We start from the raw sequence: 12896 nt of genomic DNA, 5'->3' as shown, positions 1-12896 counted from the left end.
ATAATCTTTCATAGAGCATTGATGAGAATGAGTATGTACAGAATTCTCCAAGATGCCACTTCACTACACCTGTATTTCTCATGAAGTACTGCATTTCCTACAGTTGCATTGAGTAGCCTGCTGAGACCTGCATTGCCAAAAGATCACTTTGCTCTCAGTGGAATGGGGGAGAGAAAAGTGAGAACACAGTTTAATAGGTAAAACAAAAACTGTATGCATAAATAAAGCAAAATAAGGAGTTAATTCATTACTTCCCAAAAATAGCTCTGAACATTTCCCTGCACCATTTCCTCCTCCTTTTCCCCAGCTTTCACTGTTGAGCACAAAATCATATTATACAAAATATCTCTCTAGTCAGTTTAGGTCAGCTGCCCTAGCACTTATGCACTTGCAGCAGGGCAGAATAAGAAGCACAAATGTCCTGGATCCTGCTGAAGTGCTGCTCATCAGCAACTAGTGTACTATTGAAACTATTTCACTGCAGATGGGGAGAAAAAAAATACAGCACTCTACAAGATGCTATGGAAAAAACTATCTATCTCAGCCAAACCTGGATGCTGTTTTATTTTTGTTGGAGATTTTTCATCAGTAACATTTCCTGATATACAAAAGGCAGTTGAAAAAAATAAATAAGGATATTTTTATCTCTATTAAACCAAATTAGAATGTTTTGAAGTATTTTGTTGCTCGTCCTCAAGAATATATATATATATATATACATATACATATGTATATATACATACAATTTAGTGCTGCTTTTCCTCTAACGTTCTTGGATTGTATGATGGGAATACTTCATTAGAATGGCCTTTGAACATATAGCCAGGCAGAAATGAGTTCATGTTACAAAAACATGTTTTTGCATTGAATATGACTGAGTATGAACTAAGTGAAATGAGCTACTTTAAGTGAACTATTTTGTTTCATGTCCCAATTGGAAATACCAAAACATGTCACTTTGACTTTTTCCTTACCTGAATGTCCATCAAGATAAAATAATTTTTCACTTTTATTGCATACATATTTGTAAATTAATTTTCATTAAGGTTTCATTCAAAATTTTAAATATTTAATAAATCATTCATGATGAGAATTTGTCTTTTTATCTCTGCTATATAAGAATATTCTTAAAAAAATTTGTAAATCCTGCAGGTCTTTCCTTAATGTCCTGTACAATATATTGTCTTCAGTGTTCCACTTTTTATATTGAATGAGGCAGGCCTCTTCTGTGACCAAAAATTCAATCATGATAAAATGGACAAATGATAGTTTTATGGTCCATCTTAACTCTGTCAATTCTGACTTTTTGATTGAGAAAAATTCAGGGTTACTTTAGCTGAGTTCTGCTGCCAGTAAGTCATTCACCACAGATGTTTACAAATAGGGTAAACTGATAATCATTCAGCTCCTTTAATGTTGCCTCTGGAGCCCAGAATTTGCCATGTTCATCCATCTACTCTGAATTTTGGCAAAGTGTGAAAGTGCTTGGCAGTTTCCTGAGTAAACTTTCGAATTGCAGAGTGATTGTGAACTAGTAACAGAGGAAAATATCTGTGCCTCATAGTAGTGATTCCATGTGACCCCTTTCATAGAGATTTGAGATACCTGCTACTCTGCTTATATCTTCTTTGATACATCAGAATCATTCTTTTAACAATTTAATTTTATTAACAGTTTAACAAGAAAGCTGATTTAAAAACTCATCTTGCATGAATTCTTATTCTTTGAGATAATTCATGCTCCCCAGAGATTATTCCTGAGCACTGAAGTCTATTGATAAGCCTCCCAAAATATTTTCTCTTATCTAGTGAGCTATTTGAGGCTTTGTTGTTTCAGTCTTCATAGATGAATGAGAAGAATGAGGCTTTTCACCAGAGAATATGCATTCTCCTTACTCCTTCAAAGCAACAGCTTATGGGTCTAAGACTTTAATGATAAAATATGAACTGAAACTTCATTTATTATTGACATATGTATAGCCATATTCTTGACTTCTTGACATATTCATGATGCATCTGCTACAGAGATTCAAATAGTTTTATAATACCAAAACAAAACATCAAACCCTCTACAAGTTTTTAGACTGTACAGTCCTCATCCAGAGTTTTGCCAAACCACTGGGGTACTGAATAGACTTTCTTTGAATAGCGGCCATCCCTAGGGATAGCTGATGATCTTGGGTTCTGTATGCAATTCCTTATGTCTTCTTTTGGCCCTAAAATGTTCAAGTAGTTTTTTCTTTCTCTTCCTAAGATGGCTTCGAAACGGAACTGAAATTGACATTGAAAGTGATTATCGCTACGGCCTAATAGAAGGAAGTTTGATCATCAGTAACCCTAATGAGATGAAGGATTCTGGACAGTATCAGTGTTTAACTACCAACATGTTTGGTAGCATATTAAGCAGGGAAGCTGTTCTTCAGTTTGCATGTGAGTAACAATCTTTGTTCATTTTTTAGCCTAGGTAAATCTTTACAATGTTTGATAACGTAACTAATTTCAGTGCATTAAAAATTATAGTATCTGCTGATGTTGCTGGGTTATAATCTCAGAATTGAAAACAAAATGCTCCATAGGTGAGCAGTTTTCTCTGGATTTTTGACTTTCAGGGCCCTAAAGGGGCCTGATAAATCATTCTAACTACATCTGTTCTTTTGTTGCTCCTTTGTTTGTTTGTATTGACTCTCCAGTCAAACAAACTTAGGGTGTTTTTATTGTTATTATTATTGCTTTTATTATTATTATTATTATTAAGAGAAAGAATGAAGTTTGGGGTGGAAGAGGAGTTAGTTTTTTTGTTTGCATACCTGCCTCTGTAGGTGTTAAATTTGTTATGCCACAATAACCTGAATGTATTTTCTCCTTGTCAAAGTATTTACTTGGGAACTGTAGTGAAGATTTATCTTACAACCTCCCCTGGTGCTGCTTGAAGCCATTTGCTCTAGTCCTATTGCTGGTTACATGGGAAAAGAAGCAAACACCCACCTCATCACAGCCTCCTTTCAGGTTATTGTAGAGAGTGATAAAGTCTCCCATGAGCCTCCTGTACAACAGACTGAAACAGTCCACTTTCCCTCAGCTGCTCTTCATAAGGCTTGTACTCCAGACCCCTCACCAACTTTGTTGCCCTTCTCTGAATATACTCTAGGGCCTCAATGTCTTTCTTTTAGTGAGGTACCCAGAACTGAAAACAGTACTTGACCTGTGGCCTCAACAGAGGAGTGCAGGGGAACAATCACCTCAGTGCTCCTGTTGCAACACTATTTCTGATACAAGCCAGGAGGCCACTGGCTTTCTTGTTTACCTGCACACACTACTGGCTTGTGTTCAGTTGAGCACTGACCAACACCCCCAGGTCCATTTCTTCCATGAAGTCTTCTAGCCACTCTGCCCCCAGCAGGTAGCATTGCCTGGGTTGTTATGACCAAAGTGCAGAACCTTGTTGAGCTTTATCCTGTTGGGCTCATCTTGGGGATTCAGCTTGTCCAGATCCTACTCCAGCCTTCTTACCCCCATGAGGATTAACTTTTCCCTCACAGTCTGGTGTCATCTGCAGAGGGTGCACTCAGTGTCCTCATCCAGGTCATCAATTACAATATTAAACATGATGGGCCCCAATACTGACCCCTGGGGAACACCAGTTGTGACCAGTCACCAGATGGATTTAACTCCATTTCTCCATTGCTCTCTGGGCCCAGCCCTCCAGCTAGTTCTTTACTCAGCAAAGAGGGTATCTGTGCAAGCCACAGGCTTCCAGCTTTTCAAGAAGAATAAGAGTAATAACAGTAGGCTTGCATGTACCCAGTTATTTTCAGACAACTTGAAAGACAAATTTTGTAAGGAAAAATCCCAACCCACAGAGTAATGGGTACTATTATGACATAAACACATATACCATATATACCATATACCATTACTGACCTCAGATGTCTTGGTGGATGATCACTGCGGATATCAAGATCTCTTTACAAGTCCTCTCTATCCTTGAAGGAGTCAGTATTTAGTATGATCCAAAAATCATATTTAGTATAATCCAAAATATTAGTATGCATTCAAGTAATCAATCCAGATCACTTATAAGAACATTGAAGAGAAGTTGCCCTAAAATTTATGTACTTCGCTTAAATGCTTCTTTTCTACTCCGTACCTCAAGTACTGTATCCAGTTTTGGGTCTTTCACTGCAAGAAAGACATTGAGGCCCTGGAACATGTTCAAAGGAGGTCAACAAAGCTGGTGAGGGGTCTGGAGCACAGGCCATATGAGGAGAGGCTGAAGGATCTGGGAATGTTCAGCCTGGAGAAGAGGAGGCTCAGGGGAGACCTTATTGCTCTCTATAACTACCTGAACAGAAGCTGTAGTGAGCTGGGGGTCGGCCTCTTCTCTTGTGTCATTAGTGATAGGATCAGAGAGAATGGTTTCAAGCTACGGCAGGGGAGATTCAAGCTGGACATTAGGAAGTATTACTTCTCAGAAGGGATGGACAGGCACTGGAATGGACTGCCCATGGAGGTGGTGAAGTCACCAACCCTGGGGGTATTCAAGGAACGACTGGATGTTGTATTGAGGGACATGCTTTAGTGGCAGCTATTGGTAACAGGTGAATGGTTGGACTGGATGTTCTTTTAGGTCTTTTCCAACCTTGGTGATTTTATGATTCTATGATTCTTTTGTACTGATGTGTAAAATGATGTCCTTGCATCTTGAAGAGCAATTCTTTTAATTGTAAAAATAAATAACATACAACTCAAGAGTATTCAAGATCTTGTGTGGAAGAAGCAATACAAGTGGAATTGCTACCCTGTACTTCAGGAGAGCCAACTCTGACTTTTCCAAAGATCTGCTTGGAGGTATCACATGGGCTAGAGTGTTAGAAGGTATTGGGAGCCCACAAGAAGTGGTTGGTGCTTAAACACTATTTCTTCCAGGTTCAGAATTGGTGCATCCCTAAGAGTAACAAATCAGGGAAAGGTGGCAAGAGGCCTGCGTGGATCAGCAGGTGATGAAAAAAGGTGATGAAACAAAAAAAAAAAAAAAAGGAAAGGTGATGAAACAGTTTGCTCTTGATGCCATCTCCAAGCACTTGAAAGAGAAGAAGGTTATCAAGAGTAGTCAATGTGGATTCACTGAGGGGAAATCATGTTTGACCAACCTGGTAGGTTTCAGTGATGTCATCTCTGGTTCTGTAGATAGGGGGACAGCAATGGATACTGTGTACCTTGACTTCAGCAAGGCTGTCTTCCACAATATCCCTGTTATGAAACCTAGAAAATATGGGATAGATGAGCCAATCATGAGTTGGATTGAGAACTGTTTGACTGGCAGAGCTCAGAGGACTGTCATCAGCAGCAGCTCAAAGTCTGGTTGGAGGTCTGTAACCAGCAGTGTTCCCAAGACATTGGTGCTGGGTCTGGTCTTGTTCAACATCTTACAGCAACAACCTGGTTGAAGAGATAGAGTTCACTCTCAGCAAATTTGCTGATGGTACAAAGCTGGGAGGATTGGCTGACACACCAGATGGCTCTGCTACCATTCAACAAGACCTGGACAGGGTAGAGAGTTGGACAGGGAAGAACCTGATGAGGTTAAACAAGAGCAAGTGTAGAGTCTTGCAACTGGGGAAGAATAACCTCATGCATCAGTACAGATTAGGGGATGACCTGCATGAAAGAAGCTCTGTGGAGAAGGACTTGGGATCCTGGTGGACAACAGGTTGAGCCATGAGCCAACAGTGTGCCATTGTGGCCAAGAAAGCCGGTGGTATCCTGGGGTGTATTAAAATGGATGTGGCCAGCTGGTCAAGGGAGGTGATCCTCACCCTCTAGTCTGCCCTGATGAGGTCACATCTAGACTAATGTATCCAGTTCTGGACTCCTCAGTTCAAAGAAATTCAGAGTTTGCATAGAAAGAGCCCAGGGTAGTGCCATAAAGATGATAGAATTCCTAGAACAGGTCCCATGTCTGGAAAGGCTGAGTAACCTGAGACTGTTCAACTCAGGGAAAAGAAGACTGATTGGGGTTCTGATAAATGTTTAGAAATATCTACAGAGAAGCAGGAGTGAAATGAATGAGGCCAGGCTCTTCTCTGTGATGTGTAGCAATAGGATTGATAAAAACAGAAACGAAGATAGAGTTGACTAAACAGAAAGCAAATCAGAATTCTTGATCACAAGATTTAAAGTCACGTTTCCAAAGTTTATTCATTGTAAGGTGTTCAAAAGGTAAATTATCCATTTGCTTTAGTTTCAGATGTTATTTTTATCTCACAGTCTCAATGAAGAGTTCATATTAAAAGTATACAGTTTTTTTAACAAGATTCTAATAAACTCATTCAAGAGTAGAATTAGAAGAGTAATTACTGAATTCTGTGATCCTTTTTTATATCAATCAATTTAGCATTGTTGGATGTGAATAGTTCTATATACGTGCACATTTTTAAATATTCTGCATTCAATGGAAACAAAAGGGAAAACAAGTTATGCTATCTGCATTAAGAAAAACTGCATATATGAAGTAAAGAACATCAGCCAAATAATAATGCAACCATAGCAATTTTTCAGTTGCCACAAGCAGAAACTTAGATTTGTTGATTACCTAGTAGTTTCAAAGATGTGCATAACAGTGAAAATATTTTGAAGATATGAAACAAAAACAGAGTCTAAAAATTTTATGAAGTAAAACTTGTACACTAAGCACCTATATATTGGTAGATGATTTCTATTTGATCTCTGTCTCCCCTGGTTTCTTTTGTTAGAAATCTGTGTAACCTAAAGGGAGAAAAGAAAAATTAAATGTTAATTTATCAACAGTGATTGCTTTATGTATGTGTACCTCAGCTAAAAAGAAAATGTGTCTCATATGTGACTAAAAATAATAATAATAATAATAATAATAATAATAATCTTTCAATGGGCTAAATTCATCTGATTTCTGCACAACTGCCTTTTTTTTTTTTTTTTTTCTGGGGTGGGGGGGCAGGTTGCCCAACTTCTCTTCTCTTTGGAACAATGCATTGCAACTTTGATTAGAACAAAGGGTTTACTTTGTGCTTAGCTTCATCACATGTACAATCTCTGTATTCCACTAGATCACAAAACAGTACTGATTTTCTCCTTTCTCTGTGGATTATACAACCAATTACTACAAACTTTTTGAAATCTACCATCAAAGTTTCAGTTACAAAAATACATTGAGAAGGGTTAGTGAGAAATAAGGTTTAAGGGAAAAATTTTCATCTGTCATTTATGGAACTCTTCACTGAAATTTTATCATCCTGCTTGTCATTGCTGTTTTGTATTTATGTATTTTTTAGCTGAGTCTAGTTCTTATTTAATCTACAAAGAGAGGTATTGATTTGATAAAATTTGTGCACTTTTTTTTTTTTTTTTTTTTTTTTTTGTGAGTTACAGTGACCATTCAGTGTTATGCTATAAAAACATTAGACAAATCTACTCATAAATTTTGGTTTATAATTTGTCTAACTCGCACTTTGCATATTGATGTTGTGGAATACTGGGGATAGATGTTTTAAGATAGGAGATTTAGTTTGAAGAATCCCAGGTAGACATTAAGTCATGCTGTAGGGTGGAAATAAAAAACATAAGAAGGCTATGCTAACATGCATTGTTTTCCAGAGATACACTATTAAATGAAGTATTAGGTTACCCTCATCCTCTGTAATGAAGGTGGTTACTCTGAGTATCTCCTTGCGAACAGATAACTCTTTCCTTCACTACATCTGTTTGATTTTCTGTGGGGAAATCACACACTTCTTCATTTCAGAAGGGCATTTTGTCAAAGCTGAGAGTCAAATTCCAGAGCAAATCCAAAGCAAAAACTCAGGAGTTTTCATTCTTTTTCAGGGTAGTATCAGAATGAAGGCAACTTGAAAAGTTGAGGTCAGGTGCCTAATTATGTGTTATATATCAATATAGTGCAAATTTGATTCTCATCGTAATAGATTACTAGCTTCAGAAAAGGGTATCAATTCTGGTTGTACTCCATTGAGCAACATTTATTATCTAATTCCATTTGAGTAGCTCACAGGCATAAAATCATTGATCCTGGTATCCATCAAACACCAAAAAGTTATCATTATTTCAAATGGAAATGAGATTTATTAATCCTGTCAGGTTCATTTATTGCTACATAAGTTTTGATGCGAAAAAAGTATTCTGAGGTTTAAGATCTTCTTAAAGTCTCACAATATGCTTTAAACAATACATTTTATACTTTGTGTTCTGTGGAAGTATTAACAGGAATCAGTCATGTAGGGAAACACAATTTGAAATGTAATTACAGCAATCATACAAAGATGCCTAGTACATCTACTGACTTCTAATTTTAGCATCGTGTTTCTCAGCATGACTAGAAGGCTCATGTTTAACCTGTCTATAACCTACTTATTTATCTTTCACAATCTAATCTATCACACAAATGAACTATTATTCTTGGTGTTTTAATATGAATGAAAATAATTAAGAGTAGCGTTATTAAATAGAAGAAATTTTGAAAGGCTGAAGGAGAATTCTATGCTAAGTCTCTTTGCAAGTTCTAACTTGCATTGACTTTTCGTGATTATCATATTGTCTCTCTACTTAACAGTCTTACAGGTGTTGCAGATTGTGGTGACCAGTTCTCTCCATTCTTTCAAATTAATGGTTTAATTTGACTTACATTTCTTGCATGGTCTTTGTAATGCCACTAGAGCAATCCTGCTTGCAGCATGCTCCCTCCGTTCTCCTGACATAGCTGTACTGTCATTTTCTTGGGAAATGGAACAGGACCCTGATCTGGCCAAAAAATAAAATTTTCTGACAGATTATTCTGTTGCTCTTTTGTTCACAAACTCATATGTGCAGATGTTTGTGAGAGGACAAGGAAGATAGCATGACAACACTGAGAAGAGAAAGAAGAGGATCGGGCATTTATTCTGACATGCTCAGGAGTGGCACTGAATATAAAATCAATTAAGTCACTTTTAATAATCTGTTTGGAATTCAGAGAAAAGAGCTAAGTCTTACTTAACTTATTAATGTTTCAGGAGAGATACTGTTTTAGAAGAGCCTGCAATGAATGAAGATTTATTAGTTAGGGAAACAAACAAACAAAAAATATAAAAACAAAACAAACAAGCAAAAAAAAACAAACAAACAAAAAAAAACAACATAACCCCTCAATATCTGGAAGGTTGAGAAACACAGAGATAAACTGAGATTTTCCAGAAGTCAAACTGAATTACACTGACAAGGAAATTAAAAGAAATACAAACATGCTCTTTAGAACGTTTAATAAAAAAATGAATAGGAAAATGAAAACTTTTGGGGTTCCTTAAGAACAGAATAACTTATGTGGCTTATTCTACACAAGCCATGAGATTCCTGAAATGGAAAGTTATGCCTTTAAGTTTGGAGATGAGAAAAGTCAGGAATGGCAAATGTAAATCCACTGGTCTAAAATAGTAAAATACAGGTTCCTACAACATCCATGAAGTCTATTAATATAAAATATATATAAAATTAAGTTAATTAAATTATCTGATGCTATGAAGGTGGAAATTATTTTCAACACCATAGTTAGATTCTCAATTGAAATTACTGTACACTTTCTTTTTACTCTTTCTCATTGAACATAGTAACATCACAGTCATTTTGCATATCACTTCTTATAATTATTGTTACAAATCAAGAACAAAATCAAATCAAGCATTTAGCACAGTTTCTCTCCAGTTATAACAATAACATCAGAAGTATCCTCTGATGACCACCATATTATGATGTGATGATTGTCAAGTCTCCAAACTTGATAGTCTTAAATTACTGAACTTAGGTAAACACACACCAGGAAACAGAAGTTCCTTATTTCCTCTTCTCTGATTTAAAAATAAATAAATAAATCAAAATTTGATTTCATCCAATATGCTGTATATATAGAAGGGGGTAAATTCTGTCTATAAAACATATTATAACCTTCCTCCATATGCAAACACACACGACTAAGCAATTAAAGAAAACTTTAATTAGGTTTCAGCCCTATGTTTCACCAAGCATGGAAAAATGTAAAAATACCCTCAGGATCCTATAAATATGTAAATCATGAGCCCGCCCACCTACCCATACTCCATACACCATACTAATTAAAAGACAATGCATAAAAGACTGAAACTTATAACACTTTTTAACTACATATTAAATATTACACTGAATTTTATTAGAGTTCCAAGGTCAGACATTCAAAATTTAACAGATGGGGCAATTACAGTTTTCTATGTCTTCTGAATTTACATGAGTTCTACAATCTTATCTAGTAGAAGATATCCCTACCTACAGCAGGGTAACTGGTTTAAAGCTTGGGTGTCCAACTTTTTGGTTTTTCTGGGACATACTGAGTAAAGAGGAATTGTCTAGGGCTGCATCTATTAAGGGTGTACTGAAAGGGTGTACTACATCCTGTTTATTTCTGTGGAAACACTCTTTCACAGAGCAAATTCTCAGCTAAAAAGCACTCTTTTTCAACACAGACACCTCCATTAGCCAAGAATTTTCACCACTGATGAACAAGAGCCTGTGTGCTGCACTCATAACAATCTGCACCGACCTACTGACTATGTTGCCACTGCCAAAACATACCACCCACCACCTCACTGCACTCACACTCACTGGCTGATCTCCATAAATGTTCAGCAAGCATAGATGAATGTCAGAGAGTGCAATATTTTCTGCATGGAGGAATTCAGTTCCACACCTTTGCTTCATACAGACTTCCATATCAGGCATTATTTGTCAGACTGTCCCTCTGCTGCCACCTGTCACATGACAAGAAAATGGAATGGAATACTGCTAGAAGGTTCAACCTCTACTGCCATGCTACCAACATCAGCCTCTGATATCGTGGGCCAGCATCATAAAATAGGAGGTATTATACTGGGAGCAGCCCTTATAAAAATATATATGATATAGTTAATACATTTCAGTAATAAATTTTACTTTAACTTTTAATATATATATATTTTAATTAAAACATATCAAAAACATATGAAAAAAGAAACCAACAAAAGCATGAAACTAATGGGATATTTCACCTTGTTTTTATGAAGTGAATACATCTGTTTGGCTCAATGGAAGTGTTTGATTACATTTTACTGTTTCTTTGCTTCATCCTTGAAAACAGTTTTTCACAGCCAGAAAATGATTAGATGAGTGAGGCATGACTGTGAAGCGAGGGATATACTTCTCTGGTTAGAGAGGGTTTATAAAAGTCTGGTAAAGAGATTTCAATGGATTTTTTACTGCAACTCTATACATTCCATTTGAAAATGTTTAAATAATGTGTTTATTTTGACTGAATTAGAGATGCAAATAAACAAAAAAAAAAAAAATCTGTCTTGAAACCTATTCTCAAATTTCTTTATCAAAACAGAAAGTACAGCTGCATATTTTTTGTTGTTCAAGGAACTGTGTTTAAGCAGTGTATCAAAATCCATAAACTTCTTTGCCATAACTTGAGTTAGTACTGTACTGCACCCTTCCAGTGCCCTCCCAATGCCCTCTCAGCCCAGATGAGGTTAATAGTGCACTGATGTTCAGTTGGTGCTAAGTGACTGTTGCATGCCCAGGGCCAGACCAGGCCCATCTGTGAGACAGAGCCACTGCCATGATGGTGCAAGGTGGAGGTGGGCCATGTTGTGAACTGTGCTGGGCCACACAGGGTGTGGCCTGCAGGTTGTGCGTTAGACGTGTCTGGTTTAAGGTATTTTCCAGTCTAAACTCTTCTATGATTCTACAGTTCATTCTATGATTCTGTGGATTTTTACATAGTGACTCTTTTTTTTTTTTTTTTTTTTTTTTTTTTTTTTTTTTTTTTTTTTATTTAACATGAGACCCCCTAGACTCTTTTTGGCCACAAAAAAATGCTGTTTACTTGCTGAGCAGTTTTCTGTTCTCTGTCATTGAGTACATAGCCCTGCCTTTCGTTAATTCAGACTATTTAAAACATACTCTGAAGACAAAATTAATTTCCTCAGAAACTTTTTCTAGTGTTTATTATTACTGCATCCAAGTGCTTCATGAACAGTAATACATTTATTTTTACAACATCTGTGTGAAGTGAGTAGTTATTATCCTTTTTATAAATGGAAAGCTAAAACACGAGAGATTACTACAAAATATCCAGTACTTTGAAGAGCTCTGTGTGAACTCACGAGGAGCTGCTTTTCCAAAGCATTTAGCAGAGCCAGAACTGATCACTGCTAATCACTCCAACAAATCTTTTTCTCAGTCTTTGTATCAGTCATATCTCAGTCCTCTCTCTGATTTCTGATCCCTTTCCTACTATTGATTAAGCCTCTAATCTCATTTATGGTTTCCTTACTTAATGAAAGCATCTATTTGACTAAGAAGGATAGTAATGTCTATCTCTCTTTTAGTCTCCTTGTGTTCTCATTGCTTCATCACTGCATTTCTCTGACTCGTAGTTCCCACTTCCAGGCTCCTAATCTGTCTTTTCCTGTCCTTATTCAACACATTCTATCAGTTTTTCAATATATGTTCTTCTATAGCCCTGAGAGAGTAAGTTACTTATGAATACTTATTCTACTAAAACTGGAGCTAACTGAAAAAAGATATTCTGATGTAAATTATTGGCCCTCTTTATCATGGTATTTGCTACCCATCGTGCTTATACTGATGACTGAATTTCTTTAGAGTACAAATGTCTATTGACAGAAAAGATATATTATATAACAAAATTATATTAATCTTTAGATTAAGCAATCTAAATTATTGTTCCATTAACTCTCATAAGCAAACTGGGTCAGGGCTGAATGGCAGACTGTTACAATCTGTTGAGTAAGATGTTCTATTGGTAATTCTGTAACTGGCACTTTTTCTTCAAAATTATTA

General features: G+C 36.5%; 1 protein-coding gene across 6 annotated transcripts in view; it reads left to right on the top strand.

The window, feature by feature from the left end:
* The window catches only part of CNTN5 (contactin 5), a 564185-nt gene that overhangs the window by 359907 nt on the left and 191382 nt on the right, over positions 1 to 12896 (top strand). For all 6 annotated transcript variants that reach the window (XM_072326761.1, XM_072326767.1, XM_072326763.1 and 3 more), the window contains one exon: positions 2254 to 2429. In XM_072326761.1, coding sequence (XP_072182862.1) covers positions 2254 to 2429 — 176 coding nt within the window. The remainder of the gene's footprint in view (positions 1 to 2253; positions 2430 to 12896) is intronic.

This window comes from Excalfactoria chinensis, chromosome 1 (genome assembly GCF_039878825.1).
Source record: "Excalfactoria chinensis isolate bCotChi1 chromosome 1, bCotChi1.hap2, whole genome shotgun sequence".
Taxonomy (NCBI): Eukaryota; Metazoa; Chordata; class Aves; order Galliformes; family Phasianidae; genus Excalfactoria; species Excalfactoria chinensis.
Note: the sequence above shows the minus strand (reverse complement) of the source record. Positions and strands in the feature narration are given on the sequence as shown.